At 38.2% G+C, this 23136-nt stretch overlaps 1 protein-coding gene across 1 annotated transcript in view; it reads left to right on the top strand.

Moving 5' to 3' along the window:
* Positions 1-23136, top strand: part of VPS13B (vacuolar protein sorting 13 homolog B) — a 928263-nt gene that overhangs the window by 880342 nt on the left and 24785 nt on the right. Inside the window, exons 50-57 of the mRNA XM_084621078.1 lie at positions 181-369; positions 788-934; positions 1890-2173; positions 6397-6524; positions 7499-7698; positions 17100-17218; positions 17988-18811; positions 22680-22856. Of these exons, the coding sequence (XP_084477204.1) occupies positions 181-369; positions 788-934; positions 1890-2173; positions 6397-6524; positions 7499-7698; positions 17100-17218; positions 17988-18811; positions 22680-22856 (2068 nt within the window). The remainder of the gene's footprint in view (positions 1-180; positions 370-787; positions 935-1889; positions 2174-6396; positions 6525-7498; positions 7699-17099; positions 17219-17987; positions 18812-22679; positions 22857-23136) is intronic.

The raw sequence follows: 23136 nt of genomic DNA, 5'->3' as shown, positions 1-23136 counted from the left end.
TAGCATCAGCATGTCTCTTATAAAATGTATACTGTATAGAGAGAATTAAAGGGGAAAAATACAGGTCTGCAGAAAAGCAATAAAGAAGTTGGTTGTAGATATATGCATAGTTGAAAATTACTGTAGTATGAGTGTAAAAGTTAGCAGAAAGTTCTAAATATGGTTATTTTCCATTTACAGGAAGCTTTTCAAATTGGAATATACTGGGCAAACACTAACACTGTGCACAAATCAGTGGCAATCAAACTAGTTCATAACCTAACATCTCCAAAATGGAAGGATGCAGACAATGGGGAAGTGGTAACACTGGATGAAGAAGGGTTTGTTGAAGCTGAAATAAAACTTGGTGCCTTCCCAGGTCATAAAAAGGTTAGGAAGATATTTTGACAATTTATAACTTTATCATCTCAAACAGAGAATAATCAAAGAGCAGATGAAAGCTTTCAAAAACAAAATAATGCACAAATTTTGCTCAAAAATATGTTAATAGATTCAAAAGCACAATGCAAAGATAAATAATGGATCAAATGTAATATAAAAACTTAGATGATCTGTGAAATGCACAACATCACTTTAAGCAAATTAAAATTATGAATTCTTAGTCTTATTTGAAAAATATTGACTGATACAACTAACAGGAATTCTGCTTAGAAATCTGATGTAGATCAGGTTATAATGTAGATGAGTTAAGACAGGGTCTCCAGGCTAAAATATTGTTTTCTTACTTTATTACAAAAACTTTGTTGTTTTTATGTCCGTTAACATATTCTTTTAAATTATCCTGCAGTTGTGTCAGTTCTGCATTTCCTCTATGGTTCATCATGGTATTCAAATTCTACAGATTGAAGATAAGACAACAGTAATCAACAATACATCATACCATATCTATTGTATGCCACAGCTGTCTGTTTCAAGCCCTTGGTCAGGAGAGGAGGTAGAGTATTTTGGATATTATTTATGTTTGGCTTCTGCAATAGGTAGACCTTGATATTTATGTAAAGTCTCAAATTTGTCTTGCAAAAATTGAACAGAAAAAAGTAAAAAGTTAAGAGTTAATAAAGATAAGTAATTTCATATTGTTTTAATTAAAAACGGGGAAGCTATGGTAACTTCAGCTACGGTAATTAACTGTGATAGATATCTGTGCAAAGTGGCAGATCCCTACACATTGCATGATTAGTTCTGCCTGGTTTCCATCTGTTCAGAGAATGAAGACCATTGCTGTAATATAGGCAGTATAATCCATAATAGCTGGTGAAGCACTTCTGAGAATTTGTACTAAGTTCACATGTAGAAGAGGTACATCTGCTTTGCGGGATCAAATATTTGAGGTACCCTTTTGAGAAGACTCCAGTACCTGATCATAAGCCATGGATCTGTAGATATTCTCCAAGTTTATGTATTTCAAGGAGTGAAATATTCATTCATTAATATAAGTTTTCTGTGACAGCACTGTATGTTTAGGAAATACGCTTACAGTAAGCAGAATTCATGCAGGCACAAATGTATTTTTAATCGGTCATTTATGTATTGATTAGGGCATGCATGTAAATGAACAACAGACACCTGGGAGGTATTTATGGGCCGCTCTGCAACTTTATTAATTTAACACTGGGGAGGGGCACTACATGCCGACCCCCTGCTCTCACATACCAGGCAGAATAGAATTTAACTCACTGACTTAAATTTGATAGCATGGCTGTAATGGGACAGAATATGAGGACAGAATATGGCTGAATATCTGTTGAATCCTGCAGCCCCACTGATGCTGAACTTTTAGTTACAGTTTTCTAATTGGTAGCTTATAACTGTTCAGGGTAAAAGTTAAATATGAATGGACTGTTGTTATGACCCAATATGTCTTTGCATTATGTTCTTTTTCTTTCCAGTATTTACACATACCAGACAGTACTGCATTCAGCATCTGCCCAGCTGGGGAGCCACCTACTGAAAAATTGAGCTCTGTTCCTTGCTGGGACGTGATGTCAGACATCAGTCAGTCAACTTCAGAAGTGTCCCTTTTTCAAAAGCACATATTGCTAAGTTTCAGTCCAGTTGTGTGTGCTGACAGCTCACGGTGCTGGAGCCTGCCAGCTGTGATTAGACAAGAGTTTCCTAGACAGAGTGTGTCCGTACCCACTGGAGTTTGTAATGAAAGTGGATTTTGTACCAGGTAAATTGAAAAAATGTGAATGACGTCATTCTTTGAGTGTCAGTATAAAGCTTTATCTTGAAACAAAGCATAAGAGATTAATAGAAAAGTTAAAATAACAACATATGTCCACCATATGTAAAGTTAGATCTCACTTTAATTTAAAAAAACTGTTACTGTTTGATGTTTTAGACACTTTTAATAAATGGTTGAATGTTCTGATCATGTACAAGTTGTACTATTTTACTATTTACATGGCTCCTCCTTTTACATGTATAATACCATGCAGAATAAGAGAGAATGAAAAGAAGTCTTTTCAAGATTTTTGAAAATTTGCATTAAATAATACAAATTAAGAGTTGGAGGTACAATATTAAGTAATGTAATTCCAAACGATAGATTTTGTTTTTAAAAGAGTTGACAAAACCAAATATTATAGAAATGCTTTCAGGATTATCTTCTGTCAATGAAAACAATTTTTAGTTTGGATTTAAACAATTCTGTGCAGTGTTTGCAACCCAAATATTGCAGCATTAAGAGCCAGGAAATGAAACTGACTGAGAGGGAGTTTATTGTCCAGGTTGAATGAAATGCAAAAAGTAAGTAAGTAGAGTAAATGGTGAAAAATAAAATTGGTTTAAAAATTGTTTCAGTTTTATTAATCTAAGCTGTTAGTAGCACAGGAAATAAAAATTGTTTTTTATTTTTAATATATGATTTTTAACTTCGTGGTAGCTCTTTGAGAAAGATGCTGAAAAATAAATAAAGAAATAGAATTGGAAACATTTTTTGTACTTTTTCTCTCTCCAAATATTTCTAGAAATCCTAAGAGAGAACTTGAGAAGATGTTTTCTTTGTTCAGAGATTTTGTGATCCACTATATTTTAACCATGTAATTTTTATTTGTTTAACCATTTTAATTTTTAATCTAGCAATTTGGGTAAGTATCTTTGAAAGCTATGCAAAAATCATAGAATCATAGAATATCAGGGTTGGAAGGGACCTCAGGAGGTCATCTAGTCCAACCCCCTGCTCAAAGCAGGACCGATCTCCAACTAAATCATCCCAGCCAGAGCTTTGTCATACACAATAACATTTAATAAGAAGAGTAAGAGAAAAGAGCAGGAAAAGCAACATTGAGAATAAGCTGTTTTGAGAATGTAGCAAGAAAAGATCTCCAAGTTGTAAAGCTTCCTATATCCAAATATGTGTTCTCCTTTCAAAACAAGAAATGCATCCAGCAAGTTAAAAATAAAACTACTGCCATGTAGGAGACCTGACTTTAATTTCCAGACCTGAGCTCTGATTCTGCTCTCACTTATGCGGGTGTAAATTAGAAAAAGTTTACTAAAATCAGTGATGCTACATCAATGTAAGGAGTCATATAGTCTTTCTTTCACTTGGCCAGCAGAGGTGGGAGATGCTTTGGAGGCAACATGCTCAGTCTATATGGAGTAAGGTGGGAATACCTCATATTATTCAATTACTCAACAGCAATTCCTCTAGATAATTTAGAAGTGGTATTGGTGGATTCCAGAGATACCTATGCAGACTTCAGATGGAATGATGCTAGCAAAAATAGGGTTCCTAAGAGCGGGGGAAGAATAATGGATCCTGATGGTTCCTCAGGATTCTGATGGGGATGAAGGATCCATACCACTCCCTTTCAAAAACTGGCATAGTCATATTTTAGACATGTTATTTCATAAAAATCACTTTAAAGAAGCAGATTTTCAGAAGTGGCCATTAAAATTGCACATGCAAGGAAGCAGTTGTGTGTGCAAATCTGGAAATGGTACCTCTTATTCGTTAATGATAGTGCACAATTAATTCATTTTCTTTTTTAAATTGCAATAGTAGTGATCCAAAATGCTAGACTTGAAAATACTGATACTGTTATGGATCATTACTGCAGAGTATTGTGTTGTTGTATTTTTCAAATCACATTTACATGTACAAAAACATTTTTTAATATAGCATTTACATGTAAATGCACATTTTCCTGGACTGTTTCAGAAGTCAATTTTCAAAATTTGGCCCTGAAATTCTCATTGTTTTCAGTTCCTATATGTCTTCAGTTTAAGGCTCTGACCCTGCAAGCATTCGGGTGTTAGGGGGCTTATTCCTTCACCCACTTACTTCCCTGGTCCTTCTCGCATGAACAGAGAGTAACAATACCCGAAGTCCAAAAGCGCAAACAATTTGATGTTTATTGGGGTGAACTTCCAGCAAGCATGATTCCAGTTTCCTTCCTTAGTGTCCCCCTTCCCAGCTCTGACACCACAGAGCCTTACCTGTGTCCCTGTTCCCATTCCCCCCCTTAGCAAAACATGATTCCGATTCCTCCACCCCCATTCTCTGTTCCCATTCCCCTCCTTACTTCCTGTCTGACTGCAGACTATACAGTAAAACTTGAGTTCTGCTTAGCTATACCCTAACCAATCCTAACATATTGTAACATGATTATTTAACCAATTATATCCCACCACCTTAATTAGTTTACACCCAGCAAAATTAATTATACAGCAGACAGAAACAATCACAGAACCAGACAGAGATTATACAGACAAACAATAGGGAAACAGGGACTAGAGTGATAGAACAACACAGAAATGAGGATTTCATATCCCAGCTATTGATAAGTGAGTTCTTGCCAGACAGGATGCTATCAAACTAAGTTTCCTTTTACATCTTCTAGGCACTTCCCTTTCTCTGGAGGTGATAGACATTATCAGGACAGGACTGTATGCCTAACAGCCCAATAGCACCTTATTTCAATGTGACTAGTTAGGCATGTAAGGATTTGACCATTCACTTCCCAGTTTATGGCTGCCTCTGCTGCTTAGCCAAAGGCCTTAGCCTAAGAACAGGGCCTCAGATTGTACAGTAAGAGAAAGCCCTTACCACCGGCAGACAGTGATTTTGATTCTTTCTTTTATACCTCTATAACTAGCTAAGTGATAAGAATACATCTAAATTCTTAGAGTATAGGCCTTTACAGACAGGCCTGAATATCTATATCCTAACAGCAGGTACTTAATTTTGAACACATGAGTAGTCCCATTAAAGTCAGTTTATTCTCTAATGTTGTCCTATTTTTCTCTTGCCTTTCTTTTAAAACGTATTGTCAGTCGGACTTCTCACATGCTTAATCATTGGAATGGAAGGGACCTTGAGAGGTCATTTATTCCAGTCCCCTGCACTCATGGCAAGACTAAGTATTATCTAGACCATTCCTGACAGGTATTTGTCTAACCTGCTCTTAAAAATCTCCAATGATGGAGATTCCACAATCTCCCTGGGCAATTTATTCCAATGCTTAACCACCCTGACAGTTAGGAATTTTTTCCTAATGTCCAACCTAAACCTCCCTTGCTGCAGTTTCAGCCCATTGCTTCTTGTCTATCATCAGAGGTTAAGAAGAACAATTCTTCTCCCTCCTCCTTGTAACAACCTTTTACATACTTGAAAACTGTTATCATGTCCCGTCTCAGTCTTCTCTTCTCCAGACTAAACAAACCCAATTTTTTCAATCTTTCCTCATAGGTCATGTTTTCTAGACGTTTAATCATTTTTGTTGCTCTTCTCTGGACTTTCTCCAATTTGTCCATATCTTTACTGAAATGTGGCACCCAGAACTGGAAACAATACTTCAGTTGAGGTCTAATCAGCTTGCAGTAGAGCAGAAGAATTACTTCTTGTGTCTTGCTTACAACACTTCTGCTAATATATCCAAGAATGATGTTTGCTTTTTTTTGCAACAGTGTTACACTGTTGACTCATATTTAGTTTGTGGTCCACTATGACCCACAGTTCCCTTTCTGCAGTACTCCTTCCTAGGCAGTCATTTCCTATTTTGTATGTGTGCAACTGATTGTTCCCTCCTAAGTAGAGTACTTTGCCTTTGTCCTTATTGAATTTCATCCTATTTACTTCAAACCATTTCTCCAGTTTGTCCAGATGATTTTGAATGTTAATCCTATCCTCCAAAGCACTTGCAACCCTTCCCAGCTTGGTATTGTCCGCAAACTTTATAAGTGTAGTCTCTATGCCATTATCTAAATCATTGATGAAGATATTGAACAGAACTGGACCCAGAACTAATCCCTGTAGGACCAATGTATAAGTGTCTGCTGAATTGGGCCTAAGAGTGAAAAACCTTGCAGAAGGGGTGTTAATAATAGTAAATTTGAAGTTCATGCAAAGAATTATATAATCACATGTATAATCTTTTTCTGTTGTAGAGCCATAGCACTGACTTATCAAGAGCATCTTGGGGTGACATACTTAACCCTTACGGAAGACCCTAGTCCTCGCATAATTATCCACAACAGGTGTTCTGTCTCATTACTTGTAAAGGAGAACATCAAAGGTATGGAATTTATGTTACAAAACAGTAATCAGAAACAAAGCATTATCATAATAAAACCATTATGCTCTTTATCTCTACTGTAAGTTTTAAGTCTGTAGGTCCTATAGTTATGACGAGCACTGGGTGGAGAATGGTAATTCCGTTTTGCTGAGGATCAATGCCCAGATTTTTAAAGCTATTTAGGCATTATGATACTCAGCATTGCAATGCCTAACTGATTTAGGAGCTTCCATCTCATTTTCAAAACTGAATTAGGTGCTTGGGAACCTAATTCACATAGACTCCTAAATCAGTTAGGCAATGCTGAGTGATGCAACACCTAAATACCTTTACAAATTTGAGCCTTAGCAATTTCAAAGTCCTGGTTTATTTTGATTCAGAATGAGAACCTAAAATTTGAAATTCTCTACAAAATGGAATTACCGTTCTCTGCCCTGCTCTACAGGGAGTCCCAGCTTTGGGGCAGTCCACCTGGCGGGGTGTCCTGGAGCCGGGGAGCCTACAAGCCTTGGGAGCCTGAGCAGTCAAGAAGTCAGGAGTCTGGGCGTTCAAGGAGCTGCAAGCCCAGTAGCCAAGGCTTTCAGCTTCAGAGGAGCCAGGAGCATGGAAGCCCAGGTTCCCCAGTAGCTCCCTGATGAACCAGGCGAGCAAAGTGGCAGGAAACTGGGCAGGTTTCAAAGGAATTTATTGAAATTGACATGTCCCCACAGAACATTTGGATTTTGACCAATTGACAAATTCTGACAAAAAAATATTTATTGAATAATTTTCAATCAGCACTAGCTATGACAAATTACTGAATAATAGACGTTGTTGGGGGGAAAAATTTTAAAATCAGAAACCAAACATAAAAGACAAAGCTGAGCTTTTTTGGTAGTAGAAAAATCTTTTGTACATATAAACATGTAGGCTTTGATTCTGCTGTAAGTACCAACAGTTGAAGAGCCTAATCTAGACATTTTGTAAAATTTCAGACACGCCAAAGTTTGAAGTTTATTGCAAGAAGATTCCAGCTGAATGTTCTATTCATCATGAGCTTTATCATCAAGTCTCCAGCTACCCAGATTGCAAAACCAAAGACTTGCTGCCCAGCATTCTTCTGAAAGTGATGTCATCAGATGAACTAACGAATGAATGGAGTGATTTTGTGGACATTAATAATCAAGGAACACAGGTAAATCATTAAAACTATATTTTCAACTTAGTGGGTAAATGGCTTTAAAATGTGGGATAAATGGCCTGAACCAGACACACAGTAGTAAGTAGGCATCTCCACATGCAAAGGCACATTCACATGGAAATATATTATTTTCCATCATGTCAGACCTTCAAAGATCAATACTTCTAGGCACTTTGCACAGAACACTGCCCAGAGAAGTATAGTCATTTTGCTTTTGAAATTTACAATGGTAGAACTATACTCTGCATCTGCACAGGAGCAAGCTACATGCTAAATATGTAACTACCTTTTTGGTGCATGGCCCTGTTACTTGTGTTTTCTGTTTAAGTCCTAGGAGCTCCCCCAACCCTGTATTTGTTGAAATTTTAGATCCTGCCTTATCTCAGGGGACTGTACTAGATTGCCTATCAAGGTCCCATCCAGTCTTACATTTCTGCGATTTTATGATTATTGTTTACCTACTCATAAGCAAACTAGGGAAATATGAACAATATGATATTGGTAGAAGTGGATGTACATCAGTTGGATAACCATATTCAGAGAGAACTTACCACTGGTTCGCTGTCAAATTGGGAGGATGTATCTAGTGGAATCCCGTCGGGGTCTGTCCTGGGTCTAGCACTATTCAACATTTTCCCTAGTGACTTTAATAATGGAGTAGAGATTATGCTTACAAAATTCGTGGATGACAGCAAGCTGGGAGGGGTTGCAAGAACTTTGAAAAGGAGTATTAGAATTAAAAATTACCTTTGTCAAATTGGAGAATTGGTCTGAAGTCAACAAGATCAAATTCAATAAAGACAAGTGCAAAGTACTGCATTTAGGAAGAAAAAATCAAATGTACATATACAAAATGGGCAGTAACTGGTTAAACAGTAGTACTGCAGAAAGGATCTGGGAGTCATGAATTGAACACGAACCACCAATATGATGAAGTTGTGAAAAAAGCCAATATACATCTGGGGTGTATTAACAGAAGTGTTGTATGCAAGATGCAGGATTTGATTATTCCTCTTGGCACTGGAGAGGCCTCAGCTGAAGTGCTGTGTCCAGTTTTGGGTGCCTCATTTTAACAAAGATGTGAACAAACTGGAGAGAGTCTAGAGGAGAGCAACAAAAATAATAAAAGGTTTAGAAAATCTGACCTAAGAGGAAAAAGAATGAGGAGTACTTGTGGCACCTTAGAGACTAACAAATTTATTTGAGCATAAGCTTTTGTGGGCTAAAACCCACTTCATCGTATCTTCCTACTGTATTTTCCACTGCATGTATCCGATAAAGTGGGTTTTAGCCCACGAAAGCTTATGCTCAAATAAATGTGTTAGTCTCTAAGGTGCCACAAGTACTCCTCGTTCTTTTTGCTGATACAGACTAACACGGCTACCACTCTGAAACCTGACCTAAGAGGAATGGTTTTAAAAACTGGGCATGTTTAGTCTAGAGAAGAGAAGACTGAGATGGAAAGTCTTCTAATATGTTAAGGGCTGTTATAAAGAGGACAATGATCAGTTGTTCTCCCGGTCCACATACGTTAGGACAAGAGAATGAGCTTAATCTGCAGCAAGGGAAAGATAGGTTAGATATTAGGGAAAGCTTTCTAACTTAAGAACTGGAAAAGGTTATCAAGGAAGATTGTGGAATCCCTGTCATTGGAAGTTTTAAAGAACATGTTAGATAAATACCACTCAGGGATGGTCTGGGTTTATTTGGTCCTGTGTCACCATGGGGGGAATGAATTAGATGACCTCTTGACGGACATTCCAGCCCTACATTTCTATGATTCTGTTATTCATGCATGGTTATTTTTATGATAAAAAATACAAATTTTCCAGTTTTAAATTATGTTGCTCCTTTTTCATATTCCCAGATGCCTTGTTGTGAAAATTACTTGGGCTAGACACATCAATCTTGAGAAACTCTGGCCTCTTGAAGCAAATATATGCAAGATCCCACAGAGTAAATTCCTCTCATTTAGTAACTTCACTATTCCAGCTTCCTTATCCTTCCAAATCCCACAGGACCCATTATTGTCATTCTCCCTCTGCTTCTTCATGGGAATGAAGTTTATATTTATATGAAAGGGGAGTTATTTTATTCTTCAATTGTTTTTTCTTCTGTTTTGAGGTAAATGAAAACTGTCTTGCCTGGGATAGTGTTTTATTTTGTTTTTTAAATAGGAATTTGTCCATCTTTTAAGTAATTTGCATACATGGAATCAACACAAACAGCTTGGCCACTTAAAAAAACATAGTAGTTTCAGATGTTTTCCTTTGGGACCACTCACAAAATGTTCTTGATTATTGACTAGTATGTTAATTAGCAAGTAGTTCAGTTGAGTTCAGCAAGCCAGTCAAGCAATGTAGGGTTTCAAATTCCAGTCATTGATATTATGCCAGTCCAGTGTTCTTTATGGAAATCAGGCTCAAAGAAGGAATTAGATTATTTGAAAGTATTTGGGGATCCTATCCTAGTGGAGGAATTCTGTCCAATTAAAAATGCTGATACTTCAGACCCTCAGCTTGCTTAACTCAATCTTTAAATGTCCCTTTGACTTACTTGTATGAAACATCTCAATTTCTTGGACTCTCTGAACCCAAGGCATTGAGGCTAATAATAAAACTTTCTTTGCTCAATGATGAAGTGTTACTTGAGTAAGCAGAATTTAAAAAAAAATCAATCCAAGATTACACTTTGCAATTGTTTATGTACTATGTTGCTATTTTGTGTGCATAATATAACTACTCCACCTTAACGATCTACCTTAAAAATAAAGAGATGGCAGCAGCTATCTTAATTCGTCTCTCTTTAGGAAAATACTAAATGTTGTTGCAGGTGTGTTCTTAAACTATGTGGTAATTTAAGTTTCAAACATAACAGCACCTAGCACAAATCTGCATGTACTTTACATTATATGCAAAGATATTTGTTGGTTGTTTGGTCCAATGATAGTTTGTACATCGATGTTGTTACCTGATTCACTGAGTGGTTATTGCTTATTGGTTATTGCTTATATTGATAGTTAAGGACTTCCATTTAATTGATGATTGAATCTCTAGGTTTGAAAGGTTCTGGTCCCTGAATCAGGCACAACAGAATTAAGTTTAGTGTCTGGTTGGGAACCCCACATGTGTGCAATGACAACACTCATGTTGAGGGCAAAGCTTTAAATACTTTTATTAGTATAATTAGTAAAAACACATATGTTCCAAACCAAATGAGAATGTAGCTGTTTTGTAAAATTAAGGTGGTGTTCTGCACCATACCTTACACATACTTACCCCTTCTTGTGGAAACTTAGTGGTAAGAGACAGGCAGTCATCCATGAAGGTCCTACCCTGCCACTGGCATGCCATTCAAGTCTGATGGTCACGATCTCGAGGCCTACATGGTGATTGGGCCTATTATATGTCTTGGTGACTGCTATGAATATTCATGTAGATGCCCAGCTTTCTTTGTCCATAACTGACCTCCTCACCATAATAATGTTGAGGTGTCCTTATCCTATAGGTTAGTATATAATGATCTCAACTTAGCATATACATCAATTCATTGGGAAGGCAAGTTTGTGTTTGTACTTTTGCAGATGTTCCTATCCTAAAATATCCAAAGCTGATATAAGTTCTTATTCCTGTGGTTGCCTGGCACAAAAAAAATCTTCTAAACACGATATTCCCTGTTCCCCAATAACTCAGAGTCACTGTTGAGTAACTCACTTATGCCAAGGTTCATAGGCTTCAAAGCCTTAAGATAAATATATTACAGGGTGTAGGCCTGTAGGTTTCTTTCATTACTGTTATATAAAATACCTTTAAACTAGCTCTGTGGGGTACAGTGATTCCTTCAGAATATCTAATGGCTTATCTAAACAGCAAGTCACTGCATGGCAAGTCAGGGTGTGAATCTACAGCTCAACATCCTGCCATGCAGAAATGTCCCATGTGCACACTGTTACAGTGCTCTGAAAGTCCTGGAGTGCAATTTGGCATACTACTACTTGAAAGTGTAGCTTGGTAAGCCAGACACTGAGCTTGCACTGCACTGAAGCAGTGCCCACACAGGATGTTACTGTGAAGCTGCAGAATCGCACACAGGCTTTCCGCACCCTAAATTGCCATGTAGAAAAGCCATCGCTCTCACAGTTTTATCATGAGTCTTGTGATATTTGGTGTTCTTGTTAAGGATCAAGTGATTATGTGAAAATCACAGGTTTCATTAAAAAAAATACATTTCTAGACCTCATGGTTATGGGGGAAAGTATAAAAACATGACCAGAGCAAACTCTAAAGGTTCAAAATCCAGAAAGCAAACAAAATGCATTCCAAAAATATATGATGCTTTTAAAAATCTCATGATTTTTAATCCCATTTCATTATCTTGTGCGGGTCTGACTCAAGATTTTTGAACATTTTGGGTTGGCAATACTGTTCCTCTGACCCTCCAGAACATGCTAGACACTTCAACAGTCATTTAAAAGCTTGGGTGCATCAGGTTTTAGACTTTTTAAAAGTGTGTCAAAGTCCTAATGGGAGGGTTACATTGATTGTTTCCACCATCATACAGCCTTTATAGATATGGATGCTCCAAAGCTGAGGGAAAGAACCTTATTCAAACTCCCTTACTATCTCTATTTGGAGCCCAAAGAAGTCCTGCTTTACATCCTGTTTTGAAAGAACGATCATTCAAAATTCTTACAGATAACACGTCAGTGATATGCTATATAAATTATCAGGAAAGGAGTCTGCATTCTCTGATTAAAAGAAGCAATTTACGTGGGAGACTGGGAGGAAGTAAGTTTTTACTGGAGAATCTTTCCATCAGCTATTAATCTGAAGGACATGATCTGCAGAGTAGCTTGAACAGTTTCATTTACAATCCCCACAAATAATCTGTTGTATGAAGAACATTTGTCCTGCTTTTGACACGTAGGCACTTCCTGAATCTAGCTGGAAAGTTATTGCACTGCAAAGATGCAGAAATTCTAAGTGGCAGGTGCTTTTAAAACATTCTAATTAAGACTTCTTGTCTATCCCTTCCAGCATCATTAGGAAGGTTCATGTTAAGGCAGCAAGAAATCTGAAAACCTCATTGACTATCTATAGCCCTGCTTAGAACCTTTCCATCATCACTTAACTCTGTCTCACAAATAGGATCAAGTAGGTATACTGACAGGTGATCTGGATATTGTATCAGTGGCCTAGATATTGAAATTCTAGGGTATACAAATAGTGATTTTTCTTTCAAGAGGCCTTGCAGTTCTCTTCAAAGACACCACTTTCTACTAGAAAAATACTAGTACCTGAAATAAGTGATGAGTATGCTATTCAACAACTAGGCACGTTCCTTTTGTGTATAACCCAAGTTTGGACCCTGAAGTTTCTGAGATTTACAGAGTCATGGATCATTTCCTTTCTTTTTGTCCAGTCAAGTACAAAGTACAAACAGGCACATTTTATTCCTCTAGAAAGAAAGTGCTTTACTAATTTACTAAAAGAATTAGTCCCATCTAGTATCCATTGTCAGAGCCAGCTGAGATTGGATTTAAAAGGACACTTGATTGAGATGTATAGAATAATGAAGGTATAGTGAAAACTCACCAGACACTCCTGTTTCTTCTATTCCATTATGCAAGAGGACCTTGGTTGAAAGTGAAAGGCTGTACATTTAAAGCTGTACATTTAAAGCTGCTAAATGGAAATACTTTTTAATATAGTATACAGTAAACCTGTGAATTCATTGCTTCAGAAAATCTTTAAAACAAATAATTTAGCAAGGTATTTTAATGCATTTGACAATTGCATGATCATAAATAACATTTGTAAGCTAAGATAATGGTAGAAGAAATTAATATTCATGCTTCCAGGCATAAACTGGTCATGTTTGGGGCTTGAAAAGGAGCCTATCCCTCACAGTTAGTGAACTAGGGACATTCTAGGGTTATGCACTTTCCTCGGACACAACAAGAATTGGTTACTGCTAGAGGCACAATACTGGAGTAGATAGACCAATGGTATGATCTGATTTGGCACAGTAACTCCTAACTGTGGGACCTAAACTTATTCCAGGGGCAACTAATAATGATGAGAATACCATGACAATGATTTAAATGTATACATAATACCTTTCATCCAGAAGAATCCAGAAGGGCTCTATAAATGTTACAAACTCTGGGCTAGATTGTGGATTTTAAAGCCAAAGGATGCTTAAGAGGCAGTACAGGGCAGAGAGAATGTCAGTAGGGGCAAATGTACTAAGGAGAAGCCACTTCTATAAGAGAATGCAGTGTACACTCTCTTTCCGCCTCCCACCAGTTTAGGTCCATCAGCTGATGCGGTGGGTAGAGCACCACCCTTTTCAAGTTGTAGGGCATCATGGACTTGTGCACAAGGGACTGGTAAAGAGTCTTTATTATTCTCTTCCTGCACTCTTTCACAGCCATGAAGAATGGCCAGAATCTGTCCTTACATGTGGGAATAATTTCACCCAAAAAAGAGATGCAGTCGCAACAGAAATGTGGCCAAAAAAAAAAGGGGGGCACAGAACACAACACTACACAAGAGTTTAGGATAGGAGGCTAAGAATACTGTGTCCATCTGAAAGGATGGGGGAATTTTAGGTGAGTAGCATGTACAGTGATCTCTGAGTTAAAATTAGACTCTGACACAAAGCGAACTAACACTCCTAATCTTGCAAAATGTGCCATAGGATTTTTATGTTTATAAATGGTCAAGACTTCAGTTTTACATCCCATTTTAAAAAACACGACCTCTAGCATAGGTACTCTGTTCAGATACCACTGTGATGCATTCAGATAGATGGATAGCAGAACCATGATACAGTAGCTGGGCATTGGTTCAGAACTCAGAATGAAGAGCACCACCTATTGAATCACCAACACAGCGTTACTCCCTTCAGCACTTACTTTCACCTTAGAGCTTTCTCATCCAACAGCCAACCATAGCTCATGTGGTAAGTTGAGATCACAGTCTGAGGCTGTATGGCTGCAAATAATGTCCATTCATTATAGTTCTGCTATCGTTCAATTTTTTGTTCCATAAAAAACAAATTTTGTACTTGTAATGTGGAAAACATAAAACAAATTACAGCTATAATAACATAAAACTATTATCATTCTTACCTTGAATCCAACAATCACACATAAAATTGGATTCCTTATGAACTACTGGATTTTATTTAATGTTCTCACAGTTGATTTGTCAACAATCAAGTCATCTCTTCATCAGAGCTGGATACTGAGTTTCCTGTGTTTGTTTCTTGCTTAGTTTTTCCTAGCCAATTTTCTGTATTTGTATTTCTTTCCTTTGTACCTTACCTAGAGTTTTGAAGAACAGAAGAATCTCTTCTGTGTTCCCACCAGTAAATGTCCTTGTTTATGCAGAGCAGCTTTCTGCATTTGGCTTACCCTACAGATCTCAAGTCTGGAGGCTTGTTTCTCCATGTGTTATATATCTCTCTTATTTCAAGCTACCAACACAATTTTTCCTCTGTCTCTTAGAAGTAATTCTTTTAATATGGCATTGTGGGATTCCCCCATGTTTATTGTCTTTCAGTGGGTAGCCATTATCTTCAAATTAGGCTTTCAATCTGAAACAGGTGTAAATGATAGGCCATGGAATTAAAATTTAGTAAACAATTCTGTTGGTGATGTACAATACAGTACAGAATGCAGCTTGCTGTCTCTTCTGCAGGGCTAACCACATTTGTTGTGTTTTTTCCAAACCTGAAAAACATATTCTCTTTTTTTCATGGAACAACATGAAAATCTGTGAAGGTTTCATGAAATGAAGTACAAAACACATGCTATATATGAGTCACTTCATGAGCACATTTACTTCTCAAGCACACATTGCAAATCTGTAAGCAAAACACAGCAACACAATCATCAAATTCTCAGGCTACTGACTTGTTAGGCCTTCCATACTTTTGTAGCTGTCCTTAGATACTGATATGCTTTTACCAGTTCTTTATTGCTTAGGACATTTAAGTAAATGAAAGGCAGACACTGGAATGTTTTTAAGGGGGCAAGCAGCAACCTTATTAACTTAACACCATGGCCACCCATCTCACATACCAGGAATTTAACTGGGTCTGGTGCAGGGTTACATGGCTGCCATCATATAACTAATAACTCAGGGTAGACCCCCTTGCCTTTACTCCCTAGGACGCAGCTCACTTCTGAATCCTTTAGCCTTCCCTTGCTGGGAGGAGCTGAGAGTACCAAGGGAGACCTCAGTATGTGAAGACTTCAGGCACCCATACAGGCACAACATCCACCAGCTAAAATCCTAGGTCTCATTTATCTCTAGAAGGAGCTGGCCCTTTTAGCCTTTTTACACACTGGACAATCTGCAAGTTTTGACAACTGTACATTCCTATATTTTCTTTTAAAATTGTGTTTCTAAATCCGAGTATTGGTTACCCCAACTTTGCCTCCACATTGCTGCAAGGAAGGCAAACAAAAAAAGCTATTGAGGGCGGGGAATGTGTTCCAGCACCCTTGCCTATTATAACGTTTTAACCGAACCAATTTGAACGTGTTAACAACAAGCTCAGTTGATACTGACCTGGCTGGTTAGACATGTGCATCTTCGAAAAGTTGACAGCATTTAGTCTTCTGTGAGTTTACTTTCACGTTTCCCACCATTTTGATACAACTGACGTAGCCCTCTCTCATACCCATAGATTTGGGTAGAAAGCAGGATCTTCAATTTTAAATGCTTGAAAACTGGACTGAATTTGGGATTCTGTTCAAATATAACATGTGTGTTTGTAAAAGCGTAAGTACCTCACTGGAGGTGTCTCCAATTCATTCAAAAACTGGCTTGTTTTTGAATGAATTGGAGACACCTCCAGTGAGGCACAGCATAGTTTCTCTCATTGCCTCAAAGGGGTTCTTAGTTGCAAAGAGTCTTGTTGATGCAGCTTAGTTCTGATTTTTGGGGGGTGTTTTGAAGAGCTCCGGGGAGATTCTTTGTTCAGTGGTCTGAAATCAAAGAGTTTGAAAGTCATTCGTTATTTTTTTAGCATTTAAACTGGCTTCTCCCTCCCACATCCAGGTTAGACTCTAGGAAGCTCCACCCTGTTAAAATGTATTTATCAGTTCTTGGAAGTAAAGGATGAGGAGCTAATTTTCTCTCTCATTTATTATATTCTTCTCTATTAACCTTACAGATGGAATATTTAGGAATCTGGATTTAATCTTTTTTTTTCTTCTGAACGCAAACTGTTTCTGCCTCTTAACAGAATGTATAATTTGAGGTGAAAAATTGCAAGTAGAAAGTGGTAATAGCATTGAATCAAATTGTACTAGAGTAAAATCAGCAATTTCAGTAGCATTTTATATATTTCTAATTAGTTTTTTAAATGTTCTCTTCTAGATTGTGTTCTTAACTGGTTTTGGCTATGTTTATGTGGACATTGCTCATAGCTGTGGTACAATAATAATAACTTTGGCACCAGAAGGAAGACCAGGACCTGTCCAGAGCAACCTGAACAGGTATATAAAGCTCATGGAAGATCATAAAAAAACATTGGTAAATTTAAAAACTTATCCTAGGAAGTCATTAAGCCCTCTAAGTGTGAAGTGACTTATGAAATCTGGCATAACTATTTGCTTTGTCTAATACCACTGCATACGCAGTGGCATAAGTTTAGACCACATATTATGTTTTGTATATCACAGTAAAACATGACAATCTAACATGTGAGGTCATGTCACTCTAGGATAAACACTCAATGTCTGGTATAATAAACAGTACTGAGCTATTCATTTTAAAGAATTAAAAATAGTTTCCATTGTAATTTTGAGTGTATTCACAAGTTTAAAGTTTATGTGGCCAGTTCCTGCGGTTCTTACTCATGCAAAATTCCCACTGAAATTGGTGGGAGTTTTCTTCAGTAAGGGCTGCAGGAATGGCCCTATACACAGTAGTTAACTATGCACTCCATCATCTTTATAACACTCTTCCTTAGAAGACTCTCTCCCACTGTCATAGCATTGCTAAAACTTGGCTCTCAAATCTGTTCAACTCTTAATTATAACATCACCTATTTATAACAAAATGCTCAGCTTCCAGAGATGATGATACATTGAGAGAGGAATGTATATTTGCAGAGTTTTTATTTGAGCTATAATTAAGGATTAATCCCTGAGAAAGTGATCATCCAGCAGCACTTGTGCCTCCTAATAGCTTTTTTGGAAAAACAAGATGCCAGGTCAAATCAAGTAAAATTGCAAACTCATGTTTTCCTTTCCTCCTATCTAGAACTCAGGAGAAGACCATTATATTTAAAATGTTCATCAGCCAGGCAAGCCTTGCAGTGTTTGATGAAATCACAAATCATAAAATGTCATCTGAACTTCTGCGGCTTACAGTGGACAACATTTTCCTTAACATGGCACCAGTAGCCAGCTACTTGAGATCCCTGTCTCATGAATTCCAGGGAGAGACCTCCGAAGGTCATCTTCAGTTTTATAGTCTCCAAATATATTGTGGAGACTTGCAACTGGACAACCAGCTGTATAATAAATCCAGTTTCCATTTTGCAGTCCTGCTGTGCCAGGGAGAGAAAAATGAAACCATGCAGTGGTCCAAAGTGAACAATCTCATTTTATCCAACAAAGATTTGGAAGAATATAAGGAAAACTGTTTCATAAAACTCTGCATCACTTTATCAGAGGAACAGAATTTCTTGTTTTGCGTTAATGACCTCAACTTCGAACTGAAACCAGCCAGGCTGTATGTGGAAGACACATTTGTTTATTACATTAAGACCTTATTTGATACATATCTTCCAGACAGCAAAGTGATTGATCATTGCATGAAAACCTCAGCTATTACCCAGATACTGCCTGAACAAGTGAGACAGCATGCTAAAGCTCTAGTCGACCCAGTGAAGTTAAGGAAGTTAGCAATACAACCAGTTAACCTCTTGGTCAGTATCCATGCTTCACTAAAGCTGTATATAGCTTCAGATCACACCCCTCTCTCCTTTTCTGTGTTTGAACGAGGACCCATCTACACCACTGCCAGACAGCTCATCCATGCCTTGGCCATGCATTATGCGGCGGGGGCACTGTTCAGAGCAGGTCAGTGTTTTTTCCTTATGGTTAGAATTGTAACATTTTCATTATGTACCAGTATCCAGTTATTCTCTCACAAGCTACCTACTAGAGTCAGATCTGTTGTTTTGTGCTTTAGATGGTCTTGCAAAATGACGATCAAAGTCTAAGAAACATTTGATATTCTGCAATATGAGGGGTCAAATAAAATGGTGGGGCTGAAGTTGATGTACGTTTAAAGCTGTGGTGAATGTTAGTTGACCACCTGAAGACTTTTCCAAAGTCCTGTAAAAACTATTGTAATGTGTTCTATCTGTTTTAGTTTTTGTCATCTCAGATTATAAATACAATCAGAATCAAAACACAAATTCCTAACATGAACTCACAAAAAAGAGTTTATTTAATCAAATTATTCAATAAGTTGCTATGCATTCAAAGCAAATTATACCACTGAATGTTGTTTTCTTGTTAAATCTTACGGCTGCACTTTATGATTAGGAATCTGTCTTTCTTCATAGAGCCTTCATGCTAAACTGGCACACAGATGTTTATTGTCCTTTGATCCATGAAGTATGTAGTTTGCTGTACTAACTTTTTCCCATACAGGATCAATAGTGAGCAATTAGACTCTTAGATTAATGGATGCATTCTTGAAATTCTGACTCCCATAAATTCATAATAAAGTGACTCAGTCTCTTCTACACCTTAATAGGCACTGGAATTTGTAAATGATCACACACAGTTAATGTAGAACTTATTCCAACATCATATATATTTTCCTAAGTATGTAGAGTCAGATTTTCCAAAATCTTATTTTTTCCTTTTTTGCTACACGCACAAAGTGTGTACACAATTATGTACCACATTTTCATGCATAATTACCATGACTGTGCATGTGTATCAGGTATTTATAGATGAATGTGGCCAGTGAGAAGCCTAACTGGCCTTTCCCATGTGCAGATATCTGATTTGCAGAGCTGATCATGCTATAATGGTACACACCAGTTAGATAGATATTTTCACATGCACTTGCGTGCAAACATTTTTTAAAATCAGGCCCCTATAGTACTAAAGGAGAGATTTAACTTCCTGCTAATTAAGAGCCAAATTGCAGTCCAACTAATGCAGTGGCACAAGATGCCCATTACCTCCATGCACCAGCTATCCATATCACAGGTAGCAGGAACATTCATCTTTTGGATTTGGAGTTAGCCATCCCACATTCTCCAGTAATTAGCAGAAAATGACAACTTTGGTGGCTTGGGCTGTGTTTAAAGGGAACGCTGTTTAAAAATGTTGGTTAACACTGTCACATTAAATTAGCAAAAGTCATATGGAAATTTTGAATTTTATTAGCCAAAATTAATCCCAATAGGTTATCAATTAGGAGAACATGGTGGATCTTTGCTAAGACATTGTAGTAATGGTTATTTCTTGTTAGCAGATATAAATACTAAGTGCCTTCTGATGTGTAGTAGAATAAGGCTTATGAAACATTGTACAATTTTAATACAGAATTTGTGAATTTTGGTGGATTCTGCTCAGTTCCTCATTTCTCCCCATATACACACACTTCCTCCCACACTTACCTCCTTCATTAAAAGGGCTTGAATCATGGTGATCTGACCTCCAGGCAAGATTCTGGACAAAGTTCCATTGAGAGCCCGTCAGCTTCACTCCTGAGTATGGGCCAGAAATGGTCGCTCGCGCACTCTCTCTCTCTCTCTCTCTCTCTCACTCTCTCTCGCGCACACACACACACCTTGAAGATGAGCTTTGCTGCCTCCCCAGCCTTGCCAGAACCAACAGCTCATTATTCAAAGCCAAACTGTAGTGCAGTCACAGGAATGCCAGGTTGTCCCAGAACTTTGTATTTAAACAGTTTCAGCCCTGCCTATCCATAATAGTTGAACAAGCTGATTGGCAGTGTGTGAGCAGAGTTCAGGCAAGCTCAGTACCCCACACCTCAGACTGGCAGGGTCTGTCGGTTTTGTGGAGAGGCTACATGTTCAGCCCTCTGTGGCATGGACCATTTTACGTCATTCATGAGCAATCGGTGATCAGATCAGCACGGATGATTTCTTGGGCATCTGCATCCATTCTTCCTCACCTGGAGAACCATTGTTTTGATGATGGGGTCTCTGAGGGGGAAGCAGCTCCTGGAAGGACTCCATTACCTAAAACATTTGAAAAAGCCTGAAATGTACAAAAATGGTAGATATAAATGATCATTGCACCATTATTGATCAGAAACGATCCTGAGCAGATGGAGCATACGTTCCATCTGTACACCACTGCCAGCCTCATCCTGTTTTCCGTCACTTTATACAGTGGCAAATACTTTTTTATGGAAATATTACATTGAAGCGAGGTAGCAGGCCCATGTGGGAGCTCAGGGTTCCCCTGGGCTCCCAGCAAGAGAGGGCTGCCAATGGCAAACACCTCTGCAGGGCAGCAACTGCAGGACTTTTGCCAATGTCCGAAGGCTTTCATTCCAGATCTTCTCCTGGAGTTGCCACTTAACTGTACTTGGGTGGGGTTTTTTGGTGTTTGTACCCATCCGAGCCTCTCCCTCATGTCCACTATGATTCCTGCTTTTTATCTTTAGTGTACTGTACCTCTCAACTGACAAAGCTGAAAATGGGGGACAGATTCTACAAGAATAATAGATTTTCCAGAAGCTTAAAATGATAGCACAAGATTAATTTCTTTCACATGAGTAACATTTTCTCTCTGCTCAGTTTCATGATTCAGCCTTAGGAGTGGCTGTGAGGGGTCACGAGGAAAGAATCTGGAGAACAGGAGCCCACAATGATGGGATGGGAATAAGGAGGGCAAAGCAGTTTGACAGTCCTCAGTAGGAAGACAAGAGGCGGTTCAGTCTCTCTTTTACTATTCTGTCACTATTATGTATCATGTGGATGCAGGGAGGATCATGCAGGGAGGATCATGTGACTCTGGCAGCCCTAACTGAAATCTGTGATTGTGAGGCTGGCAGAGCAGGCAGTTTCTAATGAGTCTTTATTGTTGTTTCTGAATCAGTCTCAATGGGCTGCTGAAAACAACAGTTATGGCAGCACCATCTCTTTAATAACCTCCTGCCAATCCACCAGCCTGAAAAAGAAGAGATCTGCAAAGCAGATTTACAGTAAGACTCACAACAGAGCACTATACAGTGGCCATCAGGCTGGCCTCTGGCAACCCTGTATTTATATAGGAAACCAGATCTCCAGATACCTCTCCTGGGATATTCATAGGGAATACTCCCTTATGAGTAATCTAATCAGCATGTATATGTCATTGCTGTTTACACAACTGTACTGAGAAAAAGACATTTGTCTGGCTAGAACTAGGCTCAAGAAGAAAGTGATCAGCTCAGGAGGGTTGGGGTGGATGAAAAATAACTTCTCATGCACTTGTCAAAAATCTGCATCCCCTTTTCCAACACCCCATCAAGCAATTGACCTCCATGCTCCCATAAGTCTGTACATTGAATTGCTGTAAACTGGCTGTCATGATTCTCTCACGTAAGGATGAGAAATCACTATGTTGCCTACAAAAGAAGCTAAGCCTCCAGTACTGTTGCTCCTAGTTGTTAGAATCTAGCCTCCATCTCTCCACGCACACATTTAGCAGAAATACGGGAGGCTCGTGGAAGGAAGTCATTCCAAAGCTATTTGTGAGTTTGCCAAAGGGATTTCTTTGATTTACAAAGTATGAAAGATTGCCATTTCTGAATTCATAGTGGATGAGTTATTTCCCGTGTTTGCTTAGAGGAAGTTCATAATGTGGTGAATTCTAGTGTAAAAAAAAAAGGAATTAAGGAATAACTTTTTCACAACTGCTGCTTCCACAATTTTAGTGAATGTAACACTTGTCCTGTTTCTCCACATAGGCTGGGTTGTTGGATCTTTGGAAATTCTAGGAAGCCCAGCTAGCTTGGTGCGAAGTATAGGGAATGGCATAGCTGACTTCTTTAGGCTCCCATATGAGGGGCTGACCAGAGGCCCAGGAGCATTTGTCAGTGGAGTTTCCAGAGGAACAACATCGTTTGTTAAACACATTTCCAAAGGTAGATCTTTCACTTCATTGCTCCTACCTCTGCCGTGTTGTCATGCATTGTTAAAGAATGTGTTAAAGTTTAAAATGAAATTGCCTGCAGCTTTGTTTGCCTTGTTAGATTGCAAAGAAATGCAGGGAGGATAACAAAGCTCATATATAATGTCTTATGTATTAAACAGATCACTTCTTGACTACAGTATGCTAGAATGTTTCAGAAACTTCAGAATTTTAAACCTCCCATTGGGGAAACCAAGATTGGCTTGGCCATTATTCCGTGTGATAACTACAGA

Source organism: Lepidochelys olivacea (assembly GCF_965140295.1).
Source record: "Lepidochelys olivacea isolate rLepOli2 genome assembly, chromosome: 2".
Lineage (NCBI taxonomy): Eukaryota > Metazoa > Chordata > Testudines > Cheloniidae > Lepidochelys > Lepidochelys olivacea.
This window is presented reverse-complemented; position numbering and strand designations above follow the sequence as displayed.